The sequence below is a fragment of the Camelus dromedarius genome, chromosome 10 (assembly GCF_036321535.1).
Source record: "Camelus dromedarius isolate mCamDro1 chromosome 10, mCamDro1.pat, whole genome shotgun sequence".
NCBI classification, from domain to species: domain Eukaryota; kingdom Metazoa; phylum Chordata; class Mammalia; order Artiodactyla; family Camelidae; genus Camelus; species Camelus dromedarius.
Window position 1 is genome coordinate 69,615,901 of NC_087445.1, and position 14,848 is coordinate 69,630,748.

Sequence of the window (14,848 nt, forward strand, 5' to 3'; positions counted from 1 at the left end):
GAAGATGGGTGGGCTACGGCCAGTGCTACCCTAACACCACTTCCCACGGGCCCCACAGACCAAGCAAGAACCTCTGCTCTTCCAGCGCTGAGTAGTATCTCTGCAATTCTTCTAGCTTCTGGCTTAAGTCTGATGACATCTGATTGGAGGTCATCAACTCCTCCTGGGTGCGACTTAGTTCTCTTGTTCGTGCCTCCAACTCTTGCTCCATTTTCCCCAAACTTTCTTCTTTTTTTAAAAGCTGGTACAAAGACAGAAAGTTTTACTGGGCCACTACTAAGAAATGTATATGTTAAAAAAAATCTGGACCAATAAGACAAACTTTTATTAACTTATTTTTTTTTTTTGGAGGGGGAGGTAATTGGGTTTTATTTTATATTTTTAGAGAGGAACTGGGGATTGAACCCAGGACCTGGTGTATGCTAGACATGCACTCTACCACTTAAGCTATATCCTTCCTGCTTATTCACTTTTTGTGAGCTTGTAAGGGGTCTTATATGTTGAGTACTTTAACAAGAAAAAGTAACATTTCAAACAGAACTTTTCCATTATAATAAATTGAAAAACATACAAATATGATTAATATCAAAGACTATGAAGGCAAGTTTATCAGCAGTTAAGGGAGTGATGACTAGCAAAATCAGAGTAACTAATCATCTATTCAGGATTCAGCTAGTAAAACAAAAATGCGTACCATGTGCTTTACTTTACTTAGCTCCTGCTGCTGGAAACCTTCTAATTCATCCATTTCATCTCTCCTTTGGAAAAGATTCAAACTCTGGTTCTTCATTTCCTGTAACTGAGCTGTCAGAAACTTTTTCTCCTATACAGAAGAAAAAGGTATCTGCTCAGGCAACTAAGACATTATAAATCCATATTATGTAAGCAGAACTCTTAATAAAGGAAAATCTTAAGGAAATCTGTTAGTAGCAATGATACATTGATAATGGGAAGTTCTACAGTAATCATTTATAAAATTATCTACAAATTCTTTTAGTTAGAAATAAGTATGTTTTAACTGATAGTTGTGAAAAGGGGAAGGAAAGCAACAATTACTTCATACTTGAAATGCACAAGTTTGATTAGCAATTCCAGATATTCATTTTACATGTCTATTCTCAGTGACGTACTGAACTGGCTGAGTAACATGAATAACTGGAACAAGACTGAATGCCCTTAAAAATTAAAAGCATTTAAGTAGAAATGATTTCAGTTAGTAAGTTCAGATAGCAAGTCAACAAAAAGTAGACATGGCTGGTGTCAGCAGGTTACAATTTACTAGATGATAGCGTCCCAGAGATAGATTCTCTTCAGGACAAACCCTGCTGTTGCAGTTTCCAATTCTTGATTGGAAAGAAATTACAACAGTCTAAAAATAACATTTCCAAAAATTACAGTGGCTTCAAAGACCTACACAGATGTCGCATTACTCTTTTCCTGGTCTAAAATATTCTTCAGCCCCTTCTGTGGAGGGGAGGAAAAATGAGAAAAATCCTCTTAGTGAACTGAAATAGATTTTATTTAGTTCAGTCCTATACAGATACCCCTTTACCATAATTTTAAAAGATAGAAAAACAGTCCAATGAGAATTGCCACTGCTACAGTCTTAAAGAGTTTCAAGACAAGAGAACTTTAAACTAACCCGTACCTCCATATTTAAGAAGACTATCATTAACATCATGTTTAGATACATATTTTTTAAGCACAGGTTTCTTTGGGAGATAGTTCTGACTTTTCTGTAATTCTTTCCCTACATAAATATGTTAAGGGATGCTGATAGCCTGATAATCAGGTTTCTACAGAACACACAAAGAAAATTGCTGGTTTAACTTTGTTTCATCTCAAGAATGGAGTAATAATAAAACTCACCTGCCTAATAAAATTAACAGTAAATATATTTTACAACTGAGTATATCAATCTAAGAAATAATTTTCTACCATAAAGAGTAACTTAGGAGCACTCAGTGAAAATAAGGAATGAACTGGAAGCAGCACATAATTCAGTCTGAGCAAACTGACTATTGATTATTTTAAATTGAAATGTTTTTCTAATTGTAGGCATGAAATTTCATCTTCCTGTTCATGTCTGGGAGCCAGGAATACATTATGTAAAGGCACCTACACAGAATTACACAAGCTATGGTGCTAGAATAATCAAATTCTCATTTGTGTCTAGCTAAGAGGTTCTCTTATCTGCTCAATGCTGAGCCTTGAGAATGTCCTGTTTCCTCACTGCCTCCTCAAAAAGTATTCCTAAAGTCACCACCAGGTCAAGCAGGGCCCAGTATAAAACAGACTCAAATTAGGTATTTTGCAGAGAGTTTAATAAAGGTAGTTTTCAAAGCTGTGGGTGGGGTAAGATAACCCAAAAGAGAAGATGTACTAGTCGCAGTTGGGCATGAAGGGCAAAGGGATGCAGAGGTTACAAGAAACACAGAGAGAGAAACTATGTCAGAGGGTGAACCAAAGGTCCAACTGAAGTTGTGGCCTTTGGCCATGGGATGCAACCAAACTGAAGGGATCTCACGTGGAGATGGCTGGGGGAATATACTTTCTGACCACACTCTTCCACATACAGTTCTTTTGATGTTCCCCACTGGCAGAACTCAATCAGAAGCCAGAGGGCAATGCAGCCCTGCTGATGCAGTCCCTACCAGCCTTCAAATACACAGAGAAAGGTGAGAGAGGAGTAGAGAGTGTATCGGGAGGGGCAAACAAAACATAACCAGCACACCCACCAAGAACAAGGAAGACATGAGCTTTCCAAGTCAGTGTCTAAACACCCAGTGCTCTGCTTCCAAGAGATGGTACAGCAATCAGTACACTGGGTCCTGGAGAAACCATTTCCCAACCCCCGGGAAGTGGCCAATTCATAATGAGACAAAAATAAAGATGAACTAACCTTTTCAAGCTGATCCACTTTTTCTGACCATTCCTAAAACAAACAATAAAAAAAGTATAGTTTCTAGGGAGGCATAACAGTGTATCAAGATTTTCAGAAAACAAAAACCCCAACTCCCCACCAAGAGCAACCAATCAATCGCACAAACAGCAAATTTAAAAAACCATTAAGTTGGCTTAATAGTAAGAAAGCCAAGAGTCCTAAAAGGAGAATAAAATGAAATTTATAAAAAATTCTAGAGCACAAATAAGCCTGTAGACTTTCACTAAGGAGAGCACCCAACAAAGCTGTGCCAGCTGTTCTGATGCAGCTTTCAGCTTATGGCTGAGTGTCTTCCCAGGAGTACTGCTATTCTTTGGGAATGGGTGGCTGAGGCCAGCTGAGTCGGTAACTCTGTAACTGATGTATAAAAATTAATTTACTGAAAAGGGAGGTGGTCTTCAGCAGCTCCTGATCATTATTTTCCTTCTCATCTTGACTTTACTAGTATCCTTTATGCCATCTGGTAAAGTTAAAGGAGAAGGGATTATGCACCTTATTCACCAATCACAGAAGAGGGGAAAAAATAACCACTGGTACAAAAGCCAATATCCAATTGCCTACAGTCAGGATCCACCAATTTTAGATTATTTCTTCATTTGTATATACTCATATCATAGTAATTCACTATGAATGACTGTTTTTCTGGCTAGTGAATATCCTAGATGACTAGCACACACTGTAAAGCAAGCCAAACAACCACCCCACCTACTGCAGATGAAACATATTATACATTTTATACATTATACATTAATGTATAATGAAATACATTATATATTATACATAAATGAAATGTAATAAATTGACCCTATCTTAATATATCAAAATTATCATTACAATGGTTTGATGCTTGTCTTAAATTTAAAATGCTACTGAATAAAATATACTTCATGATCATTGTAATAGCCAGTAACAGTATTATTTTTCTTTTTTATTGTCATTCATTCAGCATCTTTTAGGGGATGGTTCTATTGAGATTATAGGAGTTCCCCTCTGGGTTGAATAAACTTGGGAACAGAGTTTATAAGAACTATGTACCTCATGGACGATGGCTAGCTTGACAGCATGTTCTCCACTATAAAAGCAAGTGTTCTGGGACAAGGCTTTGAGACAGATTTTTGGTGGGCAGAGACCTTTTTCCTTATCTTGGGGCTCGCCACTAGATTAAGAACACATTTTTTTCCTTCTCCATTTTATAAAGCTATATAGGTGAGGAAAATGATACTCTCACATTCTGGATACGTTTCATAATTTTAACTGTAAAGCTTCTTGACAATTTCCTACCCCGAGACCAAATGAAATCTCAAAGAACTTATCTAGCATTCCTGCTTCCTAGGTTGTAAATATCTGCTATCAGGTTTATGTCATGATTTTTTAAATTCTGTCACTAAGTGAAATCTTTCCACCAGTCCTGGGCAGTGCCACATATAAGATACCTGGTCCTTTCTGGCTAATGCCAAAGCCAGTCCTTCTGCCATTTTGGCTCTGTTGGCTTGGAACGTCTCATTCTGCTCTTGAAATTTCCGCATGGAAGCTGTTAACAAAGAGGCTCTATTTGAGATATGGAAATATTTCAGAAACAGCATGACAAATAGCCCATGTGATTACTTTACAACTGTCACCTAACAAAAAAGGCCAAGGTCATATAAGTGGATTAGGAGACTGGGAAAAACCTGATTCATGTTGACTTCCCCAGAATTTTTTTGGCCGTAGTAAAAGACCAGTTTTTTGGGTTTTTTTGTTTGTTTCCTGTTTTTTTTTTTTTAAATAATGGTCAAGTATAAACATTTAAGAAGATGCCAAAAGGTAACTCTTCAAATGATACAGTGATAGAACACTGAGTTAGGCTGGTTACCAGAAAATACCAATGCTGTTGCTAAGTGATGGCTACTACTACTTTACCAGAATTAAAAACAAAAGCAAAAGTCAAAATAAAGTGAAATAAACAAACAAAAACTCTTTCTTTCACTTTATTTTCCGTAAAAAAAATTTTTTTTAACTATATATTGTATCAACAAAAATAACTTCCTCCTTCTGTTAGCATCTTTCTTGGATTGAACACCAAGGAGAACATATGACTTAAGGTAGACTAAACAAAATGTATGTTCTATTGTCAGAGGAGTGATGACAGAGATTTCCCCCATTACTACACACAGCAGCAGTGAAGCTACGCCTAGAACCAAAGTCTTACTCTAGGCCCAAGGACCAGGCGCTAGATTTTACTAAAACCTAAAGGCAGCCAATAAACTGGTCAACTGGATGGAAACAACCTGATACAAATAATGACCTTCTCTTAAGAAGCATGCCTATAAGGCAACGAATGAACTGTATGCTTATAAATATCATACAAATGTTATATTAACTTAATTAAGAAGTACACTACTTACAAAATGAAGATTTGAGCAATGACAAAGGAAAAACTTAACCATATACTATCATTTCATTTCAAAAAACTAAATCCTGGAAAGAGTGAAAAAAGCAGGAAAAAAACAATACGTACAATCCTGGTGTTTTTCTAATGCAATTTCAAGCTTCTCTTTTATCTTCTGCAAGTTTCGGACCTGTTCAGCATAGTCTTGGGTGAGGAGGGTGACGCACATACCAGGAATGGACAAACATCAGGAAAGGAAGTTAATTAAACAAAAAAATGAATGAAAATGATGATGATTTTCTCAACCTGAAAACCATTCCTGTTAAGGAAAGCTAGGTAGACAGCCTCCCATTAACAATGAAAAACACAGGCAAACAGGTATACTACAAATTACCTACAGTGTAAACAGCAAATACACAGGCAGATTTGTTTAGTCTTGATAGAGAACAAGAATTGGGCTTGGTCTAGTCATCAGAAATGCCCTGCTATGAAAATCAGTATAATCCCACTACTTAATTTCACTTTTCAGTCTTCACTTTCCTTTCTAGTCTCAGCAGTAGGATAGAGGGAATTCATTAAACAATTCACTTACAGTTCATCCAACTGAGTGAGAGTGGTTAGGGCAATAGCAAACATCCTACCACAGTATTGCCTCTGCAGTGAAAGTACTCAATTCTCTAGAAAAGGCAGCTTCCTTTCTACACAGAACTGAGCTGCCTATGCCACATTAAAGGTGAAAATTAGAATTAATTACCTGGGTGGCCAAAGAAGACAGTATGGTATAGTGAAAAGTAGACAGGCTTTAGTTCAAATCCCAACTCAAGTCCCCATCCTCAGCTAAGAGACCTTAAGCAAATTACTGATCCTAAGTATTAGTTTCTTCATTCATCAAATGATATTAATTGTACCTGTCTCAAAGGATGCATTAGATAATAAGGTAAATGTTTTATATGCCTTAATTAGATAATAAACTAAGTGCTTTATATGCCTTAAGCACTTGGAGCACAGTGCTCAATGAAAGGTAGCTGCTATGCATACTGAGCCTGCAGGAAAATATCCAGCACATAAGTGGGCTCAATAAATGTCAGTTCCCTTCCCTGTCCACTCTCTAACATCAGTCAAGCCCAAACTATTCTTCATTCTGTATTAGAGAAGATGCATATTACCTTATAGCTTTCTCCCCAACATTGAACAAACGTAGTTATTTCACCTCTGTTACTGATATTTTTTATAGGTAGGTGTAACAGGATAGTAACAGTTGAGTTTAAAGCAGACTGTAGAATGGACTCAAACATCAAGCAAATCTGGGTTTGGATCCCAGCTCTACCACCTACAACTGTGTGACCTTAACCTCCCTATGCCTTGTTAGGCTAAAGTGAGGACAAAATGAGATAACGGACTATCTAGTATCTGTGAGCTATACTATAGACCTTTGATAAATACACAAAAACAAATATTTTACACACAACTATGTGAGTTTTGTAGCCTACTACTTTGGCTCCAATAAAATGGGCATAAGGCCAAGGGACAAAAAGAAACATAGAAACCACTGACCACTTCATAGGATGAAGACTTCAAAATGTATCCACTGGCAGACACCAAAATAAGAACCCACAATTTTACCACAAACATGCTCTGCTCAGGCAAAGGATACAATGCAGGTTGCGTAAATTGTAAATTGCACACAAAAGACATAATGAGAGTTACAGTTTTTATACAGATGTTGAAGTTATAAGTACCATTGAAAAGTGGCCCAAAGACTCAGAATGACACACAGGTGATATGTAGCTGTAGCAAGTGGCAACGTAGAGCCAGACCCTCTCTGCTGCTGAATAATATAACATCTGTTGGCTATTCCCTGTAAATAGCAGCCCCTAAGCCTGTCCACCTGAAAGCAAACTATGCTAATGGATGAAAAATGGTTAAATCTAGTCTACACATACTTTTAGTATCTTTTATACCCATGGCTAGAAACCTCAGGAGCAGAAAAATGTAAGTTTTTTTTAACTGTAAAATTCAGTTTTGAATTTACACTATTCAGTACAACTAAGAAAGAAAGGGAACAAAGCAGGTACAAATTGCTCCTTTTTGACTCAGAAAATTGAAATACATCAAAATAACTATGAAGTTATGCTATATGGCTATTTTATAGGGAGAGCAGGTCAGACAAGGCAAGATTCCTTTGTTCGCTCTTTATGAGTTCTCAGACATACCAGAAAGTCTGGCTTCTAATTTTCGTATCTGTTCATTCCTTCTCAAAAGCTGGGATGAAAGATCTTCTCTGGAGCTGCTTCCATCAGAAGCCTGTTGACATAGACATAGAAGTTTTATTCATACATGGGTTTTCAGCAGCATGACACCACAGTACTCAACCAAAAGTAAGAACTCTTATTTTAGTTTCGGTTGCTATTTAAGTGATCCCTGAAAAGCTTCTCTACCAGTAAAGTAGAAGCAACACTAACTCCATCTATAATATGAAGGAGATAAAAGATGCGAAAGATTAATTGTGAGTGTGTGTATACATGCTAGACTACACAGTGGCAAACAAATCCATTATGATCATATTACACATAGTACAAAAATACATTTTTAGTGATAAAAAGGAAATTAAAAAAATTTTATTTAGAAGTTCTTTAGCAAAGGATCAAAGGCTGGTCTGTGATGAAGAATCTATCACTGACATTGATAAAGTTTCAGAATCTTCATCTATAAAACAAAGAGATGTCAATCTAAAGCTCTGAAATGCATCAAAAGCTTTAGCAGGTAACATACATTCAATAAATCAGCATATTAATGAGACATCAATTCTCCCCAACAATATAGATTATCTTAAAACATATGGGTACTACTATTACTTTGGGCACTGCTTACTATTGCTAATAGATAACTCACTTTATCTTTTCACTTTAGATTATAAAATTTTAAAAATACATTAGAGTAGGGAAAATGGTTTAGTGAACATTCTCTATTTCAACAATTGCTGATTCACAACATTGTAAAATGACTATAACTCAATAAAAAAAGTTTAAAAAAAAGGTAAAAAAACCAATTGTTGATTTTTCCCATATTTGCTCCATCAATTTTTATTTTACTTTTAAAATTTTTTAAGTACTTTTTTTTTAATGGAGGTACTGGGGATTGAACCCAGAGCCTTGTACATGCCAAGCATGTGCTCTACCGCTGAGCTATACCCCCCACTTTACTGAAGTATCTTAAATAGCAGACATCATGGGATTTCATCCTAAATACTTTGATAAACATTTCTAAAAATTAAGGACATTTTTCTTTATAGCCACAACACCATTATTATACCAAACAAAATAAAAAATAATAGTATCTAATAGCCAGTCTTTAGTTTTCCTCATTTATTGCCAAAATGTCTTGAACGGTGGTTGAACAATTCACTTTAAATATTCATTTACCCACCTAGCTACTTACTCATCCAACTTGCACAGACTCAATACAGTGTATAGTTAAAAGGGAGTCCCTAGAGTCAGAAGGCCCAGGTTAAAGTCCCATCTTCAGCACTTAAAAGCTATAAGAACTTGGACCAATCAGTCGACTTCTCTGTGCACTGGTTTTCTCTGACGTAAATTGTGACAACAAACATAATTTACCTCACAGAGCTGTGATGAGGATTAAATAAATCAATCCTTGTCAAGTCTCTAAAACAGAGCCCGGCACATAATTAGTTTTAATATATACCATCTATTAGTAGTGGAAGTTACAATTATCACTGCTTTTGAGACACCTATTCTCAGCATTGTGCTAAGGACTGGGAATAGTGGTGAAATGAAGTCCATACCTAAAACAGCAGCAGCTATGGCAACTACTAATTATGAAGTGCTTATTAAGGGCCAGGCAGAACACTAAGGGTTTTATATACTATCCAGGAAAGAGTTACCATCACAGGCCTGAGCCTGCTATCCTTCGAGAGGCTTGCTTGTAAAGTGTACCCCTGACTGGCTGATGGGAACTTTTTACAAGGGTAAAAATGGTAAGAATGGCTCACTGTGCCTAAATAAATTGTGCAAAAAAAATACAGGTTATGCTGAACACCTGTTTTCCTTCGAGGAGTCTGCAATTTTGGTACATGCTAGGCAGAGGGTGCCTACATGACTAGACGCCAGTAAAATCCTTGGGCACCAAGTCTCTAATGAGCTTCCCTGGTGGAAAACATTTTATCCTGTATTGTCACAATTCATTGCTGAGGGAAATAAGTGCATCCTATATAACTCCACTGGGAGAGGACTCTTGGAAGCTTGTACCTGGTTTCCTCCAGGTTTTCCCCCATGCAACTTTTCCCTTTGCTAATTATGCTTCATAATAATTTTTTTCACTGCAATAAATAATAGCAGTGAGTAAAACTGTATGCTGAGTCCTGAGTTCTTCTAATAAATAATCGAACCTAGGGGTGAATCCTGACACACATACTTTAATAAAGACAGGTAATGTTCCTATCTGCATTTTAAATATGTGGAAACCAGGACATAGAAAAGTGAGAAAACTTACCCAAAGTCACACAATAACGATGGAATGGAATCAAATCCAAGTCTGAGGCAATAACCTGAACTGAGCACCTAACTGCTACACTCTATTGCCTCTCATGAAGCTCCCAGTTTAGCGGAAGAGACAAACGAGCAAAATACCAACAACAATGCAGTGTAACAGGTGCCATCATAGGGGAGGAGGAGACAAGCAGGAGACAAGGGATGAAATTCAGCCAGGAGCAATACAGGGTAGTGGGGGTGAGAGGGGCAGCAGTAAGAGTTGGAGACAGGAGACATTCCAGAGAGGAAACAGCACATGCAGACATTAGTAGGCATGAAGGAAAGTTGCCATTCCATAAAGCACAGTCAGTTGACCAGTGCTGGAGCACAGGGTGTAGGGAAGCTGTGAGGTGAGGTAGGATAGGAAGCTGTGACAAGACCATGGGAGTTTACCATTAGACAATAATAATGAGTTTGTACTGCATTCTGAAGATGATGGGCAAGCCACTGAGGAGTTTTAAGCACTGCAGACACATGAACAGATCTGCTTTGGCCTTGGGGAGTTACTGGAGGAAGGGAGCCCAGATAGGCTACCACATTTGTCCAAGAAAGAAAGACAGCCTGAAACAAAATGGAAGTAAATGGACTACCAATAAATGGAGTAAAGAGGGCAAGCTTAAGGCAGCTAGGAGATGGAAGCCAAAATACTTGCTGACTGATTGGACACCAAGAAGTGAAGAAAGGAAGAGTCTAAAATGCTTCTAAGGTTTCTTGCTGATGACTTAGGGGATGAAGGTGCATATGTGGAGGTGGAGTTAAATAATTCAATTTTTTTTCATTTTAGACACTGCAATACCAGGGGAAAGGCATGTAGTTGGAGAAATACATGCAGTAAGATATCAGGGTCTGGAGATAGGGAGTGAGGATCAGAATGTATATACAGTAAGTTCAAATAGATTACTTTAGAAGTCATATAGAGAAGTATGTCCTGAACTTGGGGGCCAATCTCTGTATCTAGAATACATTCGAGATGAGAGACTTCATTTAGCAAGTCAGCATGAAGGCAAATCAAGTACTCCTGCCATAGAACTCAGTCATTAAAACTACATACTTCAGCCTGGTGATCAAATGGGCACTTATATTTCCTGTTAAATAAAGGAGCCAACAATAATTTAGATCTGGTAATCTTACTGTTCCAGCCCAATAACCTAATAGCTTCTGCCATGTAATCTGACCTGAACAGGTAGCATAAGAAAGGAGGAGGTCGACTCATCTGACCATGGAAACAACTCAAGTATCTATCACCAGGAGAAGACAAGAGATATATTGTGGCCTTTTAAATGCTGGAATCTTATACAGCAGGAAAAATAAATAAACCACAACCTCATGTATCACTTTGCATTCTAAAAACATGTTGAGCTAAAAAAAAAAGGCCCCAAAAGATGATAGTATATTATTTTTTATAAAGTTTGAAAATAAGCAACATTAAACAGCAAATTGTTTATGAATGTATACATATCTAGCAGGGTATTTTACAAAGCAAGGGAATGATATACACAAACTTTAGGACAATGGCTATCTGGAGGTGAGGGAGGGGGAAGGAAACTGGAAAGGAGCATATAGGTGGCTTCAACAGTATTGAAAATGTTCTGTTCCTTGGGTAGGTGACAGACTAACAAGTATTAGTTTTATTTTTATGCTTTGCACTTTACATTTACATTATATATATTCTCTTTCGTATATAAAGCATTATAAATTGTTCTTTTTTTTATTTAACTGAGTTTAAGAGGATCGTGTCATATGCCACAGATACAATTTCAATCCTTAGGCATGACATTTATTTAAGACAGCAGCATCCTCAAATCATTCTGACTACAAATGTACGTTACAAATAAAAGATATGATGCAGCCATCAGTGCCATCTTTTCATCAATTTTCCCAATAAAATAGTGCTAATTCTCTAGCTAATTCCACACCAAACTCAAAGATTTTGCTAATCAAAAATGACTTAAAGTATCTATGTCTGCAGAGACAACAGGCCAAAGCATTTTGAGAAATGAAATGGAAAAGATGATGCACAAGGTATATAGGTGGAAAAAGAGTCCAAGAGGACAATGTAGAGAATACAGAAAGGGACATGAAAAGTAAGAAAAAGAAACAGAAAAGCACCTCAGAGTAAGAAGAATCAGATATAAACTACAAAGTATCTTGCAATTTTAAAAGAAAAAACTTACTGGAAAGATTCCCTGAGATAGTAGGTTAAAAATATACTGAGACTATACCAAATATTAAAAGCTAGAGAAGATACTTACAAAGTCATCTCCTGAGTCAGCTCCCATAGAGGCAACCGATTCCTTGCTCACTGATCGTGGGATCCTAGTCGCACCTCCTGGCCTCTGGGCAACGGCAGTCTCTTCTGCAATTTTCTTCTTTAGTTTTGCAAACATTTTGCTGTGTGGGTATCCTGCACCAATGACCAGCTCTTGGGCCACTACAGTAGTCCTTAGGCCAGCAACCAGGAATTCTGAGACAGGTGTCTAAAAAGTTCCAGATATCCAAGCTAGCAGCATTCCCACTGAAATGTAGGCCAAAGGCTTGTGGCAACAGAGTTTCTACAAATCAGATGAAACAAAGCTTTAAGTTAAACACCAGAGAGATTTCACATCTGGGTTGCTTTGTTAAGTTTCAGGTTTCAAAATTAAATTTCATAATTTTACACGTACACTTAATAGAACACAATTACTAAACATTTAAAAAGCACTCAGGTGCTACATATGCATATACAGATAAGGAAATCAAGTCTCAAGGAGAAGTAATCTGCCAAAGATTGTGCAACTAAGTGCAGGGCTGGCATTTGAATCCAGGACTCTTGACTCACAAGTCCTTACTCATTTTTTTTTGTTACACCACACTGCCTATGGCATGTAACACATTAAGTAAAATTTGCCGAGGCAGACATTAACATAACATAATGCTTCTGAATCCTTCCCCCAATAATATTGTTTAACTACAGTTTAGTGTTTTGATTTTTTTTATAAGATGAAGACAAAAACATGTAACTCAATACAAGGAAAAGGTTAATGTTCTAATGTTCCAAGATGGTTTGGAATCAGCTGTTCACTAGAAAAAGCTGACAACTTTTTTTTCTAAAAAAGCAGTCAAGCCAGACAACTATATTGTAAAGGTATCAGATATCCTTAAATATTTCCTGGAAAAGCTGTGTGGTTCTCTTTAAAGGTGATTAAAATTACCTCAGTCAGTTTCATTTCTTCAGAATGTTTTAATGATACTCAACATGAGATTCAAACATCTCTTCCTCCCAAAGGTGTACGAAACATTAACATTCTGGTTCCAATCTTAACTTCTGATGTTTTGAGGATATCTAAGCTCTGCTCTAAGATCTACAAATGACTTCTTACCACCCCAGATTATCCATTTAAGTCTGTACAGTTCTTCAAAAACTTTACCTTCAATGTCTGTAAACCACCTACTCACCTGGCTTATCTACTAGATTTAAAACAGCTTGGAGGTCAAAGCTTTCTGTCCTGCATGAAGACAAAAATAAAATGCATTGGATATTTCTCTTCAATTGTAAGGCCAAAATGATGGGGGGATGGGCCGGGAGAATGAAAGAGGAGGGAGGAAGGATTAAGGTGAGGGGGAGAAAAAAAATCTGTCACTGCCACAATCCTCGGTGGTCTACCCTCCCTCACCCTGGTCTTTGCATTTGTGGTTTGCCTTAAAGCTTCACTTATAGGCACAAAGAATAGAATCTCTCACAGAAGTAAACGGCTAAATTCACTTCACCTTGGAAGCCCTGAGCAAAACAACTTGAACGAGATTAAGGTTTCCCAGGGCCAGCATTTATTTGTCAGTTGATTCTGACATTCACACACTGTTTACCTGGCCAGACCCCAGAGCCTCGACTCACACTAAGTTGGGTAAGAGACAGCTGCTTAATGCCCGGGGGTCAGCTACCTGCCACGGCAGTTTGGATCGCACTCACTCAGGCTCCTTCCGGACTGTCAAAGAAGGGAGGGACCCAACGACTCTCCCATTTGACAGCAGGGAAACTGAGATCCAGAAAGGAAGAGTGACTTGTCCAAGTTCACGCAGAAGGGAATTCCGGAACCCTAGGCTCCAGATTCCCAGGCCGAGTAGCCCGTTTCTGCCCCCACCCTCGCCTTTTCGGCACCCCTGTACTGTCCCCCGCCTTGGGTCTTGGGCAACCCAGTCCGGGCCGCTTTGGGGACACACCGAGGCCACCGGGAGAATGAGTGGCCTGCTTGCATCTCTGGCCCCCACCCGCGCACCTGCCGCTCACAGGGCAGCCGACAGAGCCCCGCCTCCGGGGCCTCTCCTGAGCGCCGGCCCGCGTCACCAGCCACCAAGGCCGGCCGCGAGCAGAGCAGCGACCCGGAACCGCATTTCCACCAGCGCGCCGGAAGCGGTTGCTCGTAGGGCCGGCTTGCCGCGCGCATGCGCCTGAGCGCACCTTCCGCGGCTGACGGCCTCAAGCTCCCGGGCGGCGGTTGGGCTAGAACCGCAGGAGGGCGGGGGCGGGGGCGGGGGCGGGGGCGCGGGCGCGGGGCCGGGTGATCCCTTAGGCCGGCCCGCCACGTCAGCAAGCGGCCTGACCCGCGTTGGGAGGCTGGGTGGCCGAAGCATTTCTTTCCTTTTTTTTCGTAAAGGGGGCGGGGCGGAGCTGGGAAAGTGGGAGGAGCCTGGTGGCAAAAGGGAAAATTGGTGGGGTGGGGCTAGCGTGTGCTGTGCGGTATAGAAACCGCAGGCTGGGCCAATAGTTTCCATTTCTCTCCGCGCATTACTTACAGGCGCATCCCTATCACACACAGTCGTCTTGTCACTGCAAGTCCCTGCCTCATTCCTCACACAGAATCCCGTGGCTCTATAAATTAGTACTGGGACTAGCACGCGCCTTGTAACTGGTGTTTTAGTTTTGTGCCTGGGACCTACTGTAGGTTATACATTTTATATTGGAGCCTAGGACCCAGAATGTATCATTGAAAGAAGTTTTCAGAATCACAC

The 14,848-nt window shown here is 39.1% G+C and overlaps 1 protein-coding gene across 6 annotated transcripts in view; it reads right to left on the reverse strand.

Annotated features, from left to right (window-relative positions):
• GOLGA1 (golgin A1) overlaps positions 1-14,240 on the reverse strand; it is a 45,089-nt gene extending 30,849 nt beyond the window's left edge. For 3 of the 6 annotated variants that reach the window (XR_010382806.1, XM_031450442.2, XM_064490508.1), the window contains exons 1-9: positions 14,116-14,240; positions 13,298-13,347; positions 12,115-12,414; positions 7,526-7,616; positions 5,442-5,516; positions 4,378-4,475; positions 2,903-2,935; positions 695-823; positions 72-241 (exon numbers count right to left, since the gene is read on the reverse strand). Coding sequence is in view for 5 of the 6 variants with exons in the window: in XM_031450442.2 (XP_031306302.1) it covers positions 72-241; positions 695-823; positions 2,903-2,935; positions 4,378-4,475; positions 5,442-5,516; positions 7,526-7,616; positions 12,115-12,249 (731 nt within the window). In the remaining variant the exon portion in view is untranslated. The other 3 variants (XM_031450444.2, XM_064490506.1, XM_064490507.1) reach the window with 3 other exon arrangements.
• Between the last annotated feature and the right edge of the window lie 608 nt (positions 14,241-14,848).